General features: G+C 39.5%; 1 protein-coding gene across 2 annotated transcripts in view; it reads left to right on the top strand.

The window, feature by feature from the left end:
- The window catches only part of LOC126484161 (sentrin-specific protease 1-like), a 144185-nt gene that overhangs the window by 25168 nt on the left and 98688 nt on the right, over nt 1-20329 (top strand). For both annotated transcript variants that reach the window (XM_050107560.1, XM_050107559.1), the window contains 4 exons: nt 9067-9161; nt 17103-17155; nt 17458-17550; nt 17890-18079. In XM_050107560.1, the coding sequence (XP_049963517.1) occupies nt 9067-9161; nt 17103-17155; nt 17458-17550; nt 17890-18079 (431 nt within the window). The remainder of the gene's footprint in view (nt 1-9066; nt 9162-17102; nt 17156-17457; nt 17551-17889; nt 18080-20329) is intronic.

Here is a 20329-nt window from a genome sequence, read left to right as displayed (position 1 = left end):
TCCACTTCCTCAAATGTGATCCTATTTCCATCATCATTCCTATCCCATTCTACCTCGAAATCTGAAACATTACTGATCGTATTTTCACCTACATTGAGCAACTCTTCAAAATATTCCCTCCATCTGCCCAAAGCATCCACAGGATTCACCAGCAGTTTTCCTGACCTGTCCAAAATACTTGTCATTTCCTTCTTACCTCCCTTTCGAAGACTGCTAATTACACTCCAGAATGGTTTTCCAGCGGCTTGACCCATAGTCTCCAACCTGTTTCCAAAGTCTTCCCACGATTTCTTCTTGGATGCTGCAATATCTGTTTAGCTTTGTTTCTTTTTTCAACATAACTTTCTCTGTCTACCTGGGTTCTGGTATGTAGCCATTTTTGATACGCCTTCTTTTTCCGTTTACAGGCTGCCTTGACTGTATCATTCCACCAAGCTGTTTGCTTCATCCTACTTTTACACACTACTGTTCCAAGACATTCTTTAGCCACTTCTAGTACTGTGTCCCTGTACCTTGTCCATTCCTTTTCCAATGACTGTAATTGACTACATTCAACTAACTGGTACCTTTCTGGGATTGCTGTTATGTACTTGTGCCTGATTTCCTTATCCTGAAGTTTCTCCACTCTTATCCTCCTACATATGGACCTGACCTCCTGCACTTTCGGCCTCACAATCCCAATTTCACTGCAGATTAAATAATGATCAGTGTCATCAAAGAATCCCCTGAATACATGTGTGTCCCTCACAGCCTTCCTGACTTCCTGATCTCTTATTATATAGTCAATCACAGATCTGGTTCCCCTGCCTTCCCAAGTATACCGGTGAATGTTCTTATGTTTAAAAAAGGAGTTTGTGATTACTAAGCCCATACTGGCACAGAAATCCAAGAGTTGTTTCCCGTTCCTGTTGGCCTCCATATCCTCTCCAAATTTACCCATAACCTTTTCATACCCTTCTTTTCGATTTCCAATCCTGGCGTTAAAATCACCCATGAGCAGAACACTGTCCTTGTCCTTTACTCTAACAACTACATCACTGAGTGCCTCATAAAAACTATCCATCTTATCTAGATCTGTCCCTTCACAATGCGAATATACTGACACAATCCTAATTTTCTTGCTAGACACTGTCAAATCTATCCACATTGGTCGTTCGTTTACATACCTTATTGCAACTATGCTGGGTTCCATTTCTTTCCTGATGTAAAGCCCTACACCCCATTGTGCTATTCCTGCTTTGACTCCTGACAGGTAGACCTTGTATTCTCCCACTTCCTCTTCTTTCTCACCCCTTACCCGAATGTCACTAACAGCTAAAACGTCCAGCCACATCTTACTTGCAGCCTCTGCCAGCTCTACCTTCTTCCCAGAGTAGCCCCCATTGATATTAATAGCTCCCCATCTCATTACCATTTGTTTGCCAAGTCGTATCTCAGGAGTCCCTGGTTTGTCAGTTAGAGGTGGGACTCCGTCACCTCCAAAGGTCCGAGGCATTTTGCTCTGATTGTTGCCAGCATCGTATTTAAAGTACCAGGGAGGCAGGTTGCTAGCCTTACTTGCCCCGAGTCCCATTGGGTTTTACCCCTAACGACTGAGGGACTAACCGGTGGATTTGGTAGTCTTTGCCGTATGAGCACAAAGGTGACCATGACTCAGAATATGTCCGAGATGCCCAGCCTTATTCCAAAGTAACTGGTATCCCGACTGTCGGGACCACTTACTTGGCCACTCATAACGTTGCCCGTGGTTCATGAACTAGGACATGACTGCAGGAACCCACACCATGAACCAACTTCCTGACAAATTAAAACCATGTGCCGGACAGGGACTCAAACCTGGGATCCAGGTCTAGCACACAGTTTAAGTTTGTCAGGAAGTTTCATGCAAGAAACTGTTTTCACTAACTTTTGAATGTCTTGATGTTGATCAAACTATTGGATGTTGACGAGGGGGAAATTGGCAGAATTGGTGGTTCCTATATTCCGCCTAATTCTGTGATTGTACTGATAATGCACCATAAGTTTGATGGAATGCTTAATAAATGTGATTTTAGGATTATGATGATAAGAGTGGGTGCGAGAAAGGCAAATAAGGTGCAGCGACTCAATGAGGAAGACTGAGCTATTCTCTAAAAAGGAAAATAAACCAACTGTGAAAGTGTATGTCATGGATAAAATCACTGAGAGCAGAGGCCACAAAGTAGCCCATTTACTGCCCTACTGCTGTGATCTAAATCTGATAGAATTGGCATGGGCAAAAAGAAAGAAAACCAATTTCAGGGAGAACAGAGTCATTGGCGAGATGTCAAAGGAAAGACTACAGAACTTTGTTAATGCTGCCTTCCATTCATTTACTGCACAGGACTGGAAAGGTTACTGCTGGGAAGTGCAGCAGCTGGAGCAAGATCATTAGACACAGGATGGAATAATGGAAATAGCCCTCGATTAATTTGTCATCAATACGACACCTTCATGCTATGATGAGGATAATCTTAGATCAAACACAAATGACAGTGATCTTTAATGAACACCATTTTGACAATTCTTGCAGGCACAGTTAATTGCAGTTTGTAAACATTACTGTGCCGTGTTAAATAAATGCAGTATGCAAACAGATTTCAAAGATAAGTTTTTTACTTTCGATTCATCGTATCGTAAGTTGTCCATTCATTTTTTATTTGCAATAAATAAATAATACATAAATTGTAAGTAAAATTCTCAAGCATGAATATGTCAACAAATTTGGTGATTTCCGATCTGGCAGCAGTGTCGGTTAAGCGGAAAATATTTCCCACGAGTCTCACCTCCAATTTCGTGTTAAGCACAAAATGCGAGTAGCGGTGACAACACTGCTGCAAGCAGCCGATACTCTCTTCCCCTCACTGCTCCTCTTCCCTCGGAGCCATAATGTGGAGGCACTGCCATTCCTGAAAGCCACTGCACCTGTCAAAGATATCCCTCTTAGTTTCATATCTGCATTTCAGCAGCAGACAAAATAAAGGCTACCAACAATGTTAAGCAATCGGCACCACATAGTTTATCGGTGCGATAAAAATATGAGGGTGGCAGTTTCAGGTATTTTTTATTTTTTCTTAAAAGCTATGCAATAGTTAGCATTGAATTTTATTTCAAAATGAACTAGGTTAAGAATGTTAAGTCATGGGCCCTCATCCACCTGCTAAAACAATTAGAAGAGGTAGAGGGGTTAAAATTTTGGTACCGGACAAAGATATCCCTTTGGTGGTTTCTAGTGTTAAGCTGTTACATAAAACTGAAAACTAAGAGAGCAGACAGTAAAGTTTTCACAAGTAAATGTATTTCATAGATGCATTGTAACAATCACACTAAGGCTGCTCATGTAATTATAGCAAACAATAGTTGAAAAATCTCCTTATGCCAGGGAGTAGACATCCCTGAAAATATGAAGTGGCACGTATCACATTCTGACCAGAAGAGAAGTGTTTTTAACTTCTACAGAAAGTTTGGAATCTATCAGTTTCCAAACAAGCAACTGTATTTACTAAATGTTTAAAAATGTCTGGAATAAATAGTTAGATATTTTTAAATGTATTGTTACATTTCTGTATTTCTGATACTAAAAGTATGTGGATAACCAACAAGTTCTGTGAAATGTCTGGAAAATATAGTGACAACTGAGTGAATGCAGAGATATTGTGATGTGTTGAATAAAAAAATTCGTGCTGTCTTTAATATAGTTGCTTAAAACAAATAAAAAGTTGTGAGAGCTAGATGTGATACTTTTATTTGAAAAATTATGACAGATCAATCCACATGATAGAAAATGAGTATCAAAGAAATGAATCAAGAAATTCATACATGACTGTTTCGTGAATGTACTGCAAGTGAATGACATGCTAAAGAACTTGACATGAAATATTTGTGCAGTATAACTCAGATTAACTGAGCTACAGATGGGGGGGGGGGGGGGGGGCGGCGTCATTAGAACAATACTTTTTTCAGTTAAGTTACCAACATCTAATGTACAGTAGAGTATTTTGCATTGCAGCTACAGTAGATATTTTTGAAAAGTTATGAAGGTCAAATGAATGTAGACATCTCTCTGCAGGCTACACTTTGTTCTTTATTAAAGCTAAAATTGGATTTTTAGGATTACAGTACATCAATATACGGTGTACTGTACTTTACAGTTTGTAGCATATGAATTACTCATTCAAAAAAATGAGTAATTTTTGTACACTTACTGCCCCCCCCCCCCCCCCCCCCCCCCTCCCCCAAAGATGTTTTACACCAGCCGTGTCCTGCAGGCTTTTCATCAGAAGGAGATCAGGTGGTGCTAACTGATTGTGTTGTTAAACAAATCTTAAGACACCTAAAATAACAGCGCATGCAGTGTAATTTCTGAGATATACTATAAAATAGATTTTTGAAATATAACAAATGCTTCATTAAAAAAAAAAAAAAAAAAAAAAAAAAACCAACTGTTGTCAGCAGTTACCCTGTCATCCATGTCACCTACTTTTAGAGCCTTCTATTGCTTCAGCAGTTGACTGCATCACTGTTTTTACAGTTTCTTGGTCCGTGATTTATCTGTGAATTGCGTACAACACCACATTCATTTACCTCACACTTATCCATGTCTTTGCATCTGGAAATAGTTTTTACCATTTGTCAAATTTGCTACATTATTGAGTCATCTCTTTCAAACTCATAAGTTCTCTTCAAACACCTTTGAAGAGTTTCTGCTGATCCCAGGCATGCCCAAGAATGTTGCTATTATGCCATGATACAATGGCTGAATTACACTAGTAACATTTTGGGTAACAAAATGCACAGCGATATCAACATTTTTTGACCCGCAAGGGTGTTTAGGTGCAATGTTAATTAACAAGATTACTTTCTTGGGCAGACTTTTTTCAGTTTAATGCTTTTCAGCTTTTGCTGCAAACTGATTGCTAAACTATTCGGCAAAGAGTACACCTGACAACCAGGAACTTTTTTCGGCTCTGTAAAAACTGGTAGTGCATTTCGGGCAACATCCTTCATGGCTGGAGGTTTTTCTACTTTCTGATAGACACTTGTGACAGAAGCATTTGGTGCAAAATAAAACAGTTGACCATTTGTTTTCCAGACTGGGCAGACTTCTTTTAGGAAGCTAGGGATTTTTCTGAGCAGCATCTTGAAGTTAACACCAGTTTCATTGGCATTGTAAATTTGGTCCTTAATAGAACATTTAGAATAGGAATCATCTGAAAACATCAACTGTGTCAGGGTCTGCTGATAACTTTTTCCAAGTGTATTCGGCTGCCAGTCACTGTATCTATTTTTAAATTAGTCTCACAACCCAAAGCTTGAAAAAATCTTTTTCTTCCTCACCTAACACATCAGTTAACATTTCGGATTTTTCTTGCAGTATCAGATCAGTCAAAGGCATCCCTTTTTCTCGTTGCTAGGTGAACTAAAGTTTAAGATCTTCACTTACTTTTTCAGTGTCCCAAGTTTTCAATGGGATTCTATGAGGATTTTTTGCTGCTTGCTCTAAAAATCTAATTTATGCCTCACCAATTCTGAAAGACTTCTGTTTTCCATTTGTGGTGATATTTGTTTTACGGCCATTAGGCCATGTTCCAAGGTGTATTTTTCTGCCTGACATTTTGTCTTCCAATGCTGGAGACATAATCAGAGGCTATAAAAAATCAGAAAGCAGTTACAATCTGAAACAAGTTCTGGAAGCCAAACTGCTCATACATATCCAGGCAATAGTCGGTTCATGACTCTTTAACACACCACTGCTTAAGATCGCGGACTTGCACCAGAGTGTATTATGGAGCTTTGTTCAGTACAGAGGCACACAACTTGCCTGATTTCAATTCTACTTCTTCTTTTCTAGTAAAGTTATTTTTATGTTACTTAATTTATTTTGCATCTGTATACATCGCAGCAAAGCAGTAAATTTGGTCTGGATAAAGCCTGCGTTGTAGGATTGCATTTTCAACTTCTCTGACAGCAGCTAAATATCAGTAAAAATAAAATCATCATGCCTCTGCTTAGTCACAATAACACAAAAATATACATGCAACAGAAATAAACACCCATTTGAACGCCATTATTGTTGGCTGTGTAGGATATTAAGACTGGTGAGTCGGTGGCTGGGAGAGCAATTCAAGATTGGGCACTCAGCTCTCCCTGCTAGCCATAGCCCAGCTCTTGCCCTCGAATTATTTTCATGCATTACAGTGTTATTTTTTAGATTTGTGATTCTCGGAGGTGTCTAGGATTACCTTGGTTTTGGTGGACCTGAGTTCTGTTAACTGGGGTTTTGCTGTATTTCCTGCTCGTACGCTTTGACATAAGCAGGGGAAAAAATAAAGAGCCGTCCCCGTACACTGTGTTTGAAGCGCAATGTGTTGGTGCATATCAATTTGAGTGTCCATAATTAAAATTCCAGTTTCAAAACGCTATAGAAAGAGAACCACTGTGCAGAATGCCGTCAAATTGGAGTGGCGTAGTATTGGCGAAGGGGGAAACATCAGGGAAAAAACAAATCAAAATTTTACCAATAGATAGCACTGTAAATGTGTTTAACATAAACTGGACTGGCTACAAATGACAGATGGATAACGATATGATGGCTGTGGTTTGAGTTGTACATGAGACCATCCATACATCCAGTATGCATGATTGTACAAGTTCAGCAGTCAACAGTTATGGTTTTGTTAGGTAAGCTCATCTACAGAGGCAAGGCCGTACCACTTCAGATGAGAAGAAAGCAAAATTACATCATTTTTTAATTGTCCTTGGACAAAAAACTGCATAAAAAGCAAAAAGACATTAGTTTCTTAAAAAAAAAGAATTGTTTTTTAAAAGCTAAGTGTTTTCAAATTGCTCACAAAACAACCTTATCCCCTTCAAAATACTCTCCATTATAACTGACACCATTGTCTCACCCGTGCTTCCACTGTTCAAAACATTTTTTGTAGTCATCTTTAGAAATGGCTGACTGCTCCTCCCTCATTTTTTTCTCAACTTCTTCAATTTGTTCATGCATGGAAATAAGAAAACTCACATAGAGCCAGGTCAGGTGAGTAAGGTGCATGGGGCAGCGGAACTGTGCCATTTTTAGCCAAAATCTCTCTAAACAGAGATGACTGTGTGTGCAGGTGCATTGTTGTGGTTGAAGAACCAGTCTTCCGTTTGCCACAAATTGGGCTTTTTTCGATGAATGCTGTGGCACAATCTTCTTAAAACTTCTTAAAATGGTCTGTGAGCATCAGCTCTCGAATTCTTTTCAATATTTTCGTTGATTTGGTAGTTTATGGATGTCCAGAATGAGGTTTGTCATCAGTCGACACATCGCCATTTTTAAATACACTTGAGTTGTTCACATAGTCATCTTGGTAAGATGTTTTCAGAGTCATCTTGGTAAGCTGTTTTCAACGTTAAAACAATTTCAGCAGCTTTTTTTACCGAGTAGAAAAGAAAATTTTACAGCTTGTTAACTTAAACTTGCCATCATAAAAAACGAAACAAGAACCAAACAGAACTAGCAAAAACAATCATTGCAGATGAACAGAACAAGCCAGGTTGGCAACACAGGTGACATGAACTGTCAATGAGTAGTGCTATACATGCCTAGTCACGCCTAGTGGCAGAGATGCATCATGCACAAACTTCGCCCACAGCAGTGGTACTCCAGGTACCCCTTTGTATGCTGCCCACAGCGTTCCGCCACAAGTTGAAATGAGGAAACGGCACGTTACACAACAGATCAGAATGTCTCAGGGGTCACATTCAGAATGCATTACGCAATGCTTGCCTTCAATTCAGCTATGTAACTGGAGGACTGAACATAACATCTTAAAGATAACCCCACAATCAGAAGTTACATGGATTAAGATAAGATGATCTATATGACCAGGTTTTAAGGCTTTACAGAAATGATGACTGATAATTCTGCCATTTCTGAAATGCCTCTGTAGCAGCCATTTCACTGGCTGTGTATTGTGCGGAGGTGTACCATATTACATAAAAATGATCCTGCCCATACATCTACACTGTTGAAGGGTTGGAATGACATAGATGTGCAAAAAACCCATGGCATTTGCCATTGATTGTACAAGTAACATGACCCACCTCCTCAAAAATATAAAAATGGTGCTGCCAACCTGCACCCCACAGTCACTTTTGTAGAATCAAATACTGGTTGACATGCATTTGGGTTTTCTGATGTTCATATTCTGCAGTTCTGTGTACTGACATGTCCATGGAGTGGAAATGGGCTTTTTCTGTCCACAGTATGTTTCATGGCTATTCATTGTCCACTTCCATGTGAGCAAGAAATTCCAGGGTGAAAGTTTGTCTCTCTGGCTGGTGGGCAGGAAGCACTCCAGAAGATGGGTGATTTTGTATGGATAAGATGGGTGGTTTTTGTATGTATATCAATGCAGCATGTTTGTAGGACTTGATACACTGTTCTCGTAGGCATGTCTGTCATTCGGGCAGTTTCCCATGGATTGCATGTTTGACACCACTGCTCAAACCCTCCTTCAGTGCTGTGACCATATCTTCGACAGCTGTCGTGTCAACTGCTTTTCTCCCTCTGCCACATTGTGCTTCAGAAGAACCTTTCTTTTCAAATTTTGTAATCATTGGACCAGTAATGACTTTTTACAACCTACAGGGGTAGGGCTACTGGCGCGCAGTCATCATTTTTGTAAAAGAGTTTTACCAGCAATGCATGATCCTTCATGTAGACAGTCATGTTGTGCATCTTGGACACAAACTGAGGAACAGCTGTGTGCTTATTGGTGTGCCTATTCTGACACTTAAATGAAAATTTGGTCTATAGAATGCACTTTATTTTATTTTTTTAATTTAAAAATTTTTTTTTGTTTCATGACTTTTCCCCAGACCAGTAATATGCTGTTCAACTCTTGACATCATTCTGAGCGGTGGTTCTTTCTACAGCATTTTTCAACTGAAGCTTTAATTATGGACAGCCTATATGTGACTATTTTTTAAAAGAATTGTCTTGATTTTCTCCTTTTTTGTGACATTGATGTTAATTTTATCTGGTATTATTTGTAGGCAGTTAGAATGTGATACTGATGAAGATGTGATTTCACCAAAATTTCGGAAGATTGGTAGCCCAAGATTTCATCACACTCCTCTCACTTCACTAGGTAAGAATTTCATATTACAACTAGTATTATTGTGTACCAATAATAAGACATTGAACCCAGAGTTTAAGCAAACCATCTCCAAGGACTGAAATACACCAGATACAAGTGAGTGATATCTGATTTTAGGCTCTGTTGCTTCTTTGTCAAACAGAATTTGGTAGGCTCCGTGTGCATCTAAATTAGTGTGATAATATTTAATATAGTATCTACAGGGTTATTACAAATGTTTGAAGCGATTTCACAGCTGTACAATAACTTTATTATTTGAGATATTTTCACAATGCTTTGCACACACATACAAAAACTCAAAACGTTTTTTTAGGCATTCACAAATGTTCGATATGTGCTCCTTTAGTGATTCGGCAGACATCAAGCCGATAATCAAGTTCCTCCCACACTCGGCGCAGCATGTCCCCATCAATGAGTTCGAAAGCATCGTTGATGCGAGCTCGCAGTTCTGGCACGTTTCTTGGTAGAGGAGGTTTAAACACTGAATCTTTCACATAACCCCACAAAAAGAAATCACATGGGGTTAAGTCGGGAGAGCGTGGAGGCCGTGACATGAATTGCTGATCATGATCTCCACCACGACCGATCCATCGGTTTTCCAATCTCCTGTTTAAGAAATGCCGAACATCATGATGGAAGTGCGGTGGAGCACCATCCTGTTGAAAGATGAAGTCGGCGCTGTCAGTCTCCAGTTGTGGCATAAGCCAATTTTCTGCGGGCTACGTGTGAAACTTGCCCGCACGTATTCAACCATTTCTTCGCTCACTGCAGGCCGACCCGTTGATTTCCCCTTACAGAGGCATCCAGAAGCTTTAAACTGCGCATACCATCGCCGAATGGAGTTAGCAGTTGGTGGATCTTTGTTGAACTTTGTCCTGAAGTGTCGTTGCACTGTTATGACTGACTGACGTGAGTGCATTTCAAGCACGACATACGCTTTCTCGGCTCCTGTCGCCATTTTGTCTCACTGCGCTCTCGAGCGCTCTGGCGGCAGAAACCTGAAGTGCGGCTTCAGCCGAACAAAACTTTGAGTTTTTCTGCATATCTGTAGTGTGTCGTGACCATTTGTCAATGAATGGAGCTACAGTGAATTTATGAAATCGCTTCAATCATTTGTAGTAGCCCTGTACTACTTCCTCCTGGAACTTGGTTCCTCATGTGTCACTGTTCTGGCAGTTAAGAGATGTAGATTGTAGTCATCCCATTGCCAAGTGCTGTTAAGTTTGCAGTGAGAGAGTGAGAGTCTGATGGGACTATTGGCTGTGACATCCTGAGGGATAGGTTTAGCCACTAAATCAGAAAGGGTTTGTAGTGTGATTGCTTTTTCTCAAGGGTATCTGTTGAGTGCAGATGACTGTAATTGGAATGTGCTTACTGTGTTTTCATTTTTGTATTGTCTGATGATCAGAAAAGGGAAAGAGTGGTGTGAAACCCATTGACAGCACATAGCCCACTCCTCTTGAATAACATAAAGCATAAGTCAATTTTAACTTTCTTTCACGATGGAGAGAACACCATCAACAGTGTTGCATAACTTCACTGGAATTTAGACTAGGACATTGGCACCAAATTTGGTGATCATTAAGTTTAAGCCACCAATTATCTTCCCATTCAAGTCCCAGAAAATAGTTCCCAGTATCATACTGTCAAAAAATGTGTTAATTTTGTGTGGTTTGAAGCCTCTAAGCTGCTCCTGACCACAGTGGTTGAGTGAAATGATTGATATGCTGAAATGCTAGAAGTGTATGCAGTTGACTTGATGGTCATGAAATTTAACCACACAGATGAATCTCGGTTGCAAGAGTTGTGTCCTTAAATGAAATAGTTATGATATAGATTACGATGACAAACTGTTCCTTTTTACAGTGTTAGTGTAAATAAAATACAGATACTTAAGATATCAACAGGAGTGTTGGATTCATCCAGTGCTAACAAGTCTTGAATGTCCATGTTGTCTTTTGATGAAATAAATTTTTATTTTTGTGTAGTTCCTCCCAAGCATTACGTTTTTTTGATTTTATTGCTGTAATCCTAGTTCCTAATCCAGATTTGCAAGACAGTCCTCTATTCCAATGTCATTCTGCTGCACAAAAGAACAAGTTTCGTAAAACAACATTGCTTAAGCATGTGAGCAACATTCACACAAACCCCTCCCACAACAACAACCACCACCAGCAGCAGCAGCAGCAGCAGCAGCACCACCACCACCACCCTGCCCTGATAAATCTTTGTGAGCGAATTCCCCAGTGTTGTGTAAGGTCAAAAGCAGTTGAACTGCTAAATTGCAGGAATGCATCATCTCTGCTTGACTTTGTCAGTAGTAGTTAAAAATAGTTTTGTGTGTTCACTTGTAATAAAACCTGAACTTATGAGGCATCTTGCTTGGTGCATGGAGGATTGCTGTGCCATTGTCAGTACTGTTGCTGTGATATCATGCAGTGTTTATCAGTTGTTCATATGAATGATTTGTAGTGTCAACAGTTTCATGAACATACCCATTTGGTCCCATTTGCATCAAATTTCAAGTCACCAAATTGTTAAATGCTTTCATGGAACAAGCACACACGTTGTGGCTTTCTCTGCACTGTGCCATCAAAAGTCTGTTCCTTGGGCTGTTTGAGTTAGCACAGTGGTGGCTACTCTGTTCTTACAGAGGACCAAAATACCTTTTCAGTTCTGTCATGCTCTTTGTATTGTCATTTTTAGTTCCCTTATGTTAAAAAATCTGTCAACTTTAAATAGTCTTTGTGTTGATGTTTTGATGCATGGGTTCTGGGCCAACTCTTATTCTTAACTTACATAAAAGATATTCCAGTGACTTTAAAGGGTAATTCAAAAACTATAATGTTAACTGCTGACTCAGGTGCACTTATCAAGAATTGTATCTCAGTCATCAAAGATACAGCTCAGATGATATCCGAAGACTTCTGTAAGTGGTTCACAGCTAGCAGTTTTTCTTAAATCTCGCAAAGACTCATGTTATGCAATTTAAAACAAACAATAATGACAAATTCTTACTAAAACTAGATATTAATGAGACAAGGCTTATTTTGCATATCTTCACTCCTTGCTGTCATATGAAATTATTTTTTGGGGCAGTGCATCTAAAGTGAATAAGTGTTTATTCGCAGAAGTAAGCAGCAAGAATATTGTGTAAAGTAGATAACCATACATCTTGCAGAAACCTTTTGAGGGGTTTTGAAATTCTCTCTCACTTGTCAATACATTACTCTTCACTGGTTTTTGTTGCTGATAATAAAAATTAGTTTGAACTGAACTGTGATGTACAAAGTCACATTAGAAGACACAAAATTAATTTTCATATAAACATTGCCTCTTTATAGTGGATTTTTGCGCTTGGATGTATAGATGTTTGAAAACCTTCCATGTAGAATAAAGTGAGAAATTTGGAATCGCAAACAGTTCAAAAGAAAGTAAAATAAACATGAATATCATATTTACCTGACCGTAATACAAAATGACGTTCACTTTTTTTTAAGATTAGTAGCAACTTTAGCACTGTTGCTGAACATCATTTTTTGTGCCTTAATTTGAGTGATCTGTGCAAACATATTTGTTTAAATTAGTTAGTCGCCTGTAGAAATGTATACTACTTAGATGTTTATAAAATGCAAAGTATATGGAGTGTAATCCCATGGTTGGCAGCACGACAAAATGTTCTGCACACTAGCCACTCCACTTCCCATAGTCATCATACTGCTTGGCCAGGCTGGTGCCACTACTGCCCCTACCACCCTTCTGAAATGGTCAATTCTGTGCATGTTGGCAACATAAGCGTAACCTGTGAGTGTAAGATGACTTTATATTTTTCAGATGATGAATTTGGGGAGAAATTACTACCTGTAGCAGGGCAATCTACGTTAAGGGGGGTAGGATGTCAAACGGGCCGACTTCGAGCAGGAGAGGCACCACAGGACATTTTAATTTCCACTGTCTATACTTTTACAAATAAATTCATAAAACTTTCTCAGCATGACCAGGAAGGATTCAGAATTCACACTCATAGCAGTGGAAGTTCGAAAACATAACAAAGTAATTTTTTTTACAAGTGAAATTTCATCATCATCTAATGGCAGCATTTGTTGCTATAGGTACACTTTTCTTCATAAGTAAGAGAGATGGTTCGATGAATTTTGCACAGCATACAAACCATACTTAAAGGTGTATGAAACTCTAGAATTTTCCAAATTTGTTATAAACTGTGGTTAAAATTGAGGTAATTAACTACAAAATTTGTGTTTTTTCTAAACATGAAGTTTAAAATACAACAGCTCATTCGTTTTTTCATAAATTAAATAAATTCTAGAGTTTCATACACCTGTAAGTATGGTATGTATGCTGTGCAAAATTCATCGAAGAATCTGTGTAACTTATGAAGAAAAGTGTACCTATAGCAACAAATGCAGCCATTAGTAAGTGAAGGAATGCTGAAATTTCACACATAAAAAAAATTTATTTTGTTATGTTTTCGATCTTCCACTGCAATGAGTGTGAATCCTGAATCCTTCCTGGTGATGCTGACAAAGTTTTATGAATTTATTTGTAAAAGTATAGACACTGGAAATTAAAATGTCCTGTGATGCCTCTCCTGCTCCAAGTCGGCCCGTTTGACGTCCTACCCCCCTTAATTCATAAGCCACAATGTAGAAATTTACTAAATATCTAGTTTAAGGATTGAAAGTATCTGTTAATGGCATGACAAGTAGCTGTGTTCGTTGTAAAGCTGCATGACAAGTAGTAAGGTACTATAAATAGGACACAGAATTTAGCACTGTAGGTAAACATTAACTTTGAAAAGTACCGCTCTAATCAGTAAATATTAAACCACCAGTAGCAGCTAAACAACAGCTATGTAGTATAAGTGAGGAGGAAGCAGTTTTATTCAAAGTAGCAATTTTTTTTCTAATGTACTTGATTAAATTAAGCTGGCATAAGCATGAATAGCATCAAGCAATAGTGTGGTAATGTATTGTTAACATGTTATTGAGGTAGTTTTTGTGAACTGCTTGACTTTAGTTAATGTATACCTTGACTAATCCACATTCGTGAAAGCTCTCCTCCTTGATGGGATCTACAGAACACAATGAAGGACTAACTGAATATTTGAATGCATTTGAAATTTTCTCTGTGATTAAGAAAATTCATTTCTTGCTGGCTGCTAGACTAGCAGTCCCATCACATTTGCAATTTCTGCTATAGTCAGATCCACTTTCAACTTATCTTCCATAATCAGATGCATTGTTGTTGACTTGTGTAAGTTTTTGTGATATGCCAATGGCTACTGGATCTTTTGCAGCCTTAACAGCCCCCTATTAATTACCATTTAGGTACTGTTTGCTGATCAGTATTTGACATACTAGACTATAATACACCAACAGTGTCTCAATGTATTTTGCATCTGTATCCTTTGATTTCATTATGGAGTCAAGATCTTCATAATTTTAACAAAATGGTTCAAATGGCTCTGAGCACTATGGGACTTAACTTCTGAGGTCATTAGTCCCCTAGAACTTAGAACTACTTAAACCTAACTAACCTAAGGGCAGCACACACATCCATGCCCGAGGCAGGATTCGAACCTGCGACCATAGCAGTCGCGCGGTTCCAGACTGTAGCGCCTAGAACCGCTCGGCCACTCCGGCCAGCTAATTTTAACAACATTGTTATGAAAAGGATAGATTACTACCCACCACATAGAGAAAGCACAGAGTCACAGACAGGGACAATGAAAAGAGTGCCAAACATTCAAGCTTTCTGCTGAAAAGTTGTCTTCAGAAATATAAAAAAATCTCTCTCTCTCTCTCTCTCTCTCTCTCTCACACACACACACACTCACACACACACACACGCGACCACACTCTGCGGCCGCTATGGCTCGACTTGAAAAAGAGGAAATATATAGACTGCTCAGATGGCAGATAGTAAATAACTAAGCAGCAGATATCAATATTTGTCTGTGGGACAAATGTTTGTCCCTTCTACGATACAAGAATTTAAATAGAAAGTAGCTAATGGGAAGCCAGTAAATACTAAGGGGACTAGAATGGTTGACATTGTACTGTAGTAAAATGTACAGACCAAACACAGATCACCTGTTTTGTAATTGCTTATACCATGAAGGTGGATGATAAAAATGCTCCGTGTAAGACACTTCTTCTTTTCTTTTGTGCAGTGTCTTCTACTTTGACTCTTAGATGACTTAATCCTTGAGTTGCACCCAGAACCTATGCTTATGAAAATTTATGCCTGTGCCTTTGAGCTGCACTGAAGTGCTGGTGAGTGCATACGGATGAGGTGGAGAGAGGGTAGGGCAGCTATGTGCAGTCGGGATGTTAGACAGAGGGCAGGGGAGAGGTGAGAGAGGAGGGGAGGGCAGGAATGGGTGGTCAAGATCTCTTGGCCATAGTTCAACAATGACCATTCGTGTGAACAGACAGGTTGTTAGTTGTGATGCCCACTTAGAAAGGAGCACAGTTGTTGCAACTTAGTTTGTAGAGCACAAGGCTGCTTTCACAGGTAGTGCTGCCAAGGCCCTATTCGAGTCTCTTCCCAACCTCTTGCCTCATAGCTCGTATCCCTGAAATAAACCTAGATGCAAGCCCTCCCACTACCACCTACTCCTGTCCTATTACAGACATCTCCTACCATATCAGAGGCAGGGTTATCTGTAAAAGGAGCCGTGTGATGGACAATCTAAGCTACAACTACTGTTCTGCTTTCTAAGTGGGCATGACAACTAACAAGCTGTCTATCCACATGAATGGCCATTGCCAAACTGTGGCCTCTTCAGCTGGACCACTGGGTTGCTGAGCGTGCTGCCCAACATGATGTGTGTCACTGATCGCTTCACAGCATGTGCCATCTGAATCCTATGTAGCAACACGAGCTTTTCTGAACTGTACAGTTGGGAACTCTCCCTGCAATATGTCCTATATTCCTGTAACCCCCCTGCTCTCAATCTTCGCTAGTCCCAATCCTTCACCTACCTGTCCACTCCTTTGGTCACATTTTAGCACAACAGAGCCTCTTATTCTGCCAACACATACAGTCTCTTTCCTCTTCTGTACTTCTCTCCTTTTCCTAGCTCTCCCTGCCCCCCTTCCGCCCTTAGTGTCAAACTTCCCGACTGCATGTAGCAGTTCTACCCTGTCTGCAGCATGTCTCCCCATGATCCCACAATCAGCTCTTTGCCATCCCCTGATATTCTGCACCCCTCCCCCCCCCCCCCCCTTTCACACCATATGCCGCCTCCTTACCTCCCCCCCCCCCCCCCCCACCACCACCACCACCATCCATGCAAGATTGGGTGCGGTCACAGTCTGCAATCTGGCCACAGTAGCTGGAGACAGTGGTTTGTGTGTGTGTGTGTGTGTGTGTGTGTGAGAGAGAGAGAGAGAGAGAGAGAGAGAGAGAGAGAGAGAGAGAGAGAGAGAGAGACTGTCGGTCACTAGACATCTCCTCTGTGTGCTGAATCACTCTACCCGTTTCATAATATTGTTGTTATGCAATGCTGGAATTTCCATTGTTTGTTTATGTGTGACAAGATACATAATACACTCACTCCAAAAGAGACATGATAAGAGTGTTTATTTCAAAAGGACATGTGTCTATTGTTTTTGTGACTCGTGCTTTGATTTAAATCTGTGTTTCAACTTGTATGTGTTAAAAATTAGTGACGTCATTCCTGTGTTGGTATTCATTCTTTTACAGACTGTTAGATAATGTATTTTAGTTGATGGGAAGTTACAAGTGTGGCATAATTTCCATTCAGCTCTGTCTTTACAAAGCTAAAGATTTATCAGTACCCCTTTAGCAATGTGGGGTAGTATGGTGTCAGTACTATTATTATTTATGATGGAAAAAATTTTGCAACATTTGGAGAAGTCGTAATGTTTTACGTCTTCTGCCTAGATTTCCTGGTTCCGGCTGAAGTAAGAATGAAGAGAGCTAACAGGACTCTGCAGGTAATCAAATTTTTGCTCAGAGACTTGCAACAATTTCTTCATTCATTGTTTTACCAAAGTCTCTAAAGTTTTCATTGTAGCTATGTACTTGATTTCATTGTATCTGATAGTTTCACATTTCATTATTGCTTTTTGTTTTGTTCACTGAATGACAATTTAAAGACAAACATCCTACTTATCATGCAGAAATTGTAATGATTTTAACTAAGAGAAAGAAAAGAAAATTATTTTATTTTACTTCATAAGTAACAATTCTACATGCCCTGTGCTGATTTTCTCAATTTTCTGTGCATGTTATGTAGAATGAACTGTCCCTTATACGGGGTAGAGGTGCTGAAATGTCAGCAAGAAAAGCAAGCAAAGAAAACATTTCCTCTCAAGATGATGATGATGAGGTCTGTACAACATATTTTTCTTTATCTCATTTCAGATTTTTGTGTTAAAAATTTGTCGTCTCCCCATATGTACTACTTTCCCACCTTTTTTTTAATCTCAGATGTGTGGCATTTATGTTGTGTATGTAGATTTGTGTGTCAGTGATTGTTGTTAACAGAACATTAGTATTTTACAAGACATAAGTCGCAGTGAGTATAAGAAGTCTTAATGTTTGTGTGGTATGTTGTTTGAGAATTGGATGTAGCGGGTAGACAAGTGATTGTTATTAGCTATGACTGATTGCTTCTTTAAGATATGTGAGTAGAAAACTTGTTACGAATTTCACTGCTTCTTTCTAGTGCATTGTTGTATCAGATGAGGAGAATGATTGGGTTCCAGCTTCTCCAATCCCTAAAGCCATTTCTAGGCTAAAATTGAAACAAAAACCTGTACAGGGTATATCATCTGATGCCAATAATTCTTCAGCAGATGTAAAGAAAGATGATGATATTGAAGTCTTGAAAACAGTGAAATCAAAGAATGATTGCCGTAAGTAGACTTAATTTTTATTTTGCATATTTCAGTAACTTTATCCTAGAAATTTACTGCTGAAAAACATGCAAATAAATAGTTCACTACTGATATATTCTAACTCACTCCCCACTGATCTCCCTGCTCCCCCTCCCTGTCATGGTAGTTTATACACTATGTGATTGAAAGTATCCAGATACCTGGCTGAAAATGACTTAAAAGTTCGTGGCATCCTCCATCGGTAATGCTGGAATTCAATATGGTGTTGGCCCACCCTTAGCCTTGATGACAGCTTCCAGTCTTGCAGGCATATGTTCAATCAGGTAATGGAAGGTTTCTTGGGGAATGGCAGCCCATTCTTCATGAAGTGCTGCACTGGGGAGAGGTATCGATGTCGGTTGGTGAGGCCTGGCACAAAGTCAGCATTCCAAAACATCCCAAAGGTGTTCTGTAGGATTCAGGTCAGGAGTCTGTGCGGACCAGTCCATTACAGGGATTTATTGCCGTGTAACCACTCCGCCACAGGCTGTGCATTATGAACAGCTGCTCGATTATGCTGTAAGAGGCAATAATCATCTCCGAATTGCTTTTCAAGAGTGGGAAGCAAATAGGTGCTTAAAACGTCAGTGTAGGTCTGGGCTGTGATAGTAGGCGATGTAGGAAATGATCCCACTGACCATTTAGCTAAACATGCAGCTATAGGAGATCAATTTAATGTCGGTATATCAGGCACAGACCTAAGATTACAACTTCGACCCAATATATTGAGGCTCTGGGAATTGGAAAGGCAGGCTACTAAAACCCAAAACCAATTGTGGAGTGATTAAAGGGTCCATGTAGGTGTGGCATGTATCTTTCCAGATCTCTGTAGATGATGTGACAGCCACTACCAAAGTGTTGCATTTCCTGAGGGAGAGTGGATTTTACACTAACCTATAATACTCTTCCAGTTCCAGTGCTAGGAGTATTTGTGGGGGCAAGAGCCTCCCCGTGCATCAGGTACCCACCAAGCGACCGCCTTGTTGTGCTTTTAGACCCTCTTGTGCGAGATGCTGTTGGAGTTATTGCTATTTTCTTTTACCTTTTGTGTTACGACTACTGCCATGACCTTTTAAACTCTTCGGCTTGCTTATATAGCTCGAGCCAAGTCCCCATTTTTTTCACTTTTTACCTTCTTACATGTTACTCTCATGATGAGGAGTGTAGTCCCTTCAAACACACAATATTCATCACATCATCATATCACATATACAACTTTCTTCGAAGTACTAGCAATTATTAAATTGCGCTCTGTACAAAATTCTATCAGTTCTCTTCTCCTTTCATTCCTCCCTCTCAGTCCTCGTTCTCCTATTTTTCTTTCCAGTCTTTGTTGTACTGTCAAATTCCAGTCTCTCCATCAGAGTTAAATTTTCTTCACCTGTAACTATTTTGAGTAATTTCTTTTATCTCATCATACATTCTTCTAGTTGCTTCTTCCTCTGCCGAGCCAATAGACATGAAGCCAACACACACCACAGTAATAAAAGTTTAAATACTCATCGTATTGTCTTTAACACTCTGAAGTCCAGCCACTTAGAAAAACTTTGGATCCAGAAAACCAAGCATTTATGTTATTATTATAAGTGTTACTCACACAATTGCCTTTGATACCTCTTAAAGGGGCACACTAAAAAAGTCAAAGATAGTTTATTTATTGTTTTTAAATCTGTGACAGGTTGCAAATTTTACAGTTACAATGACAGAAAATGTAATTATCCTTCCAACACTTAAGCAATTTTACGGGTAATTGGCTTTTATGTGGAAAGTTCTGAAGTGTTCTGACATGCAGAGAAGCATGTTGCAATTGGCAATGTCAATTTGTTTCGTTCCTGCTTGCTTTGCTGGTAGATTCTTTAAGTCTTCCCTGAACAAATCTGGGAAATGCATGTTGAATACTGCTATGTTATAAGATTCATATGTAAAAAAGAAGACAAGATGGAACACGAGTAAAGCAGAACTAAAATGTAACTATGGCAGCAGTATTTGTAGCAACAATGTAAGTGACAAAAGTCGTAACAGACTACAGCTTACCTAGCTATGAATCTTCTTCCAACTGTTCCCACTCAGATCCAGAATAATTGATTCTTTCTCTTGAGCTTCCAGAATTTCTTGCTCAACAAATGTGGGTGCACACACGCGCGCGTGCCCACCCACACACACACACACACACACACACACACACACACACACACACAATGCTGAAAAAGAGGTAGTGCTTGAAAGCTA

The sequence above is a fragment of the Schistocerca serialis genome, chromosome 6, assembly GCF_023864345.2.
Source record: "Schistocerca serialis cubense isolate TAMUIC-IGC-003099 chromosome 6, iqSchSeri2.2, whole genome shotgun sequence".
Lineage (NCBI taxonomy): Eukaryota > Metazoa > Arthropoda > Insecta > Orthoptera > Acrididae > Schistocerca > Schistocerca serialis.
The sequence above is the reverse complement of the archived record's forward strand: the minus strand, read 5'-3'. Positions and strand labels throughout refer to the sequence as shown.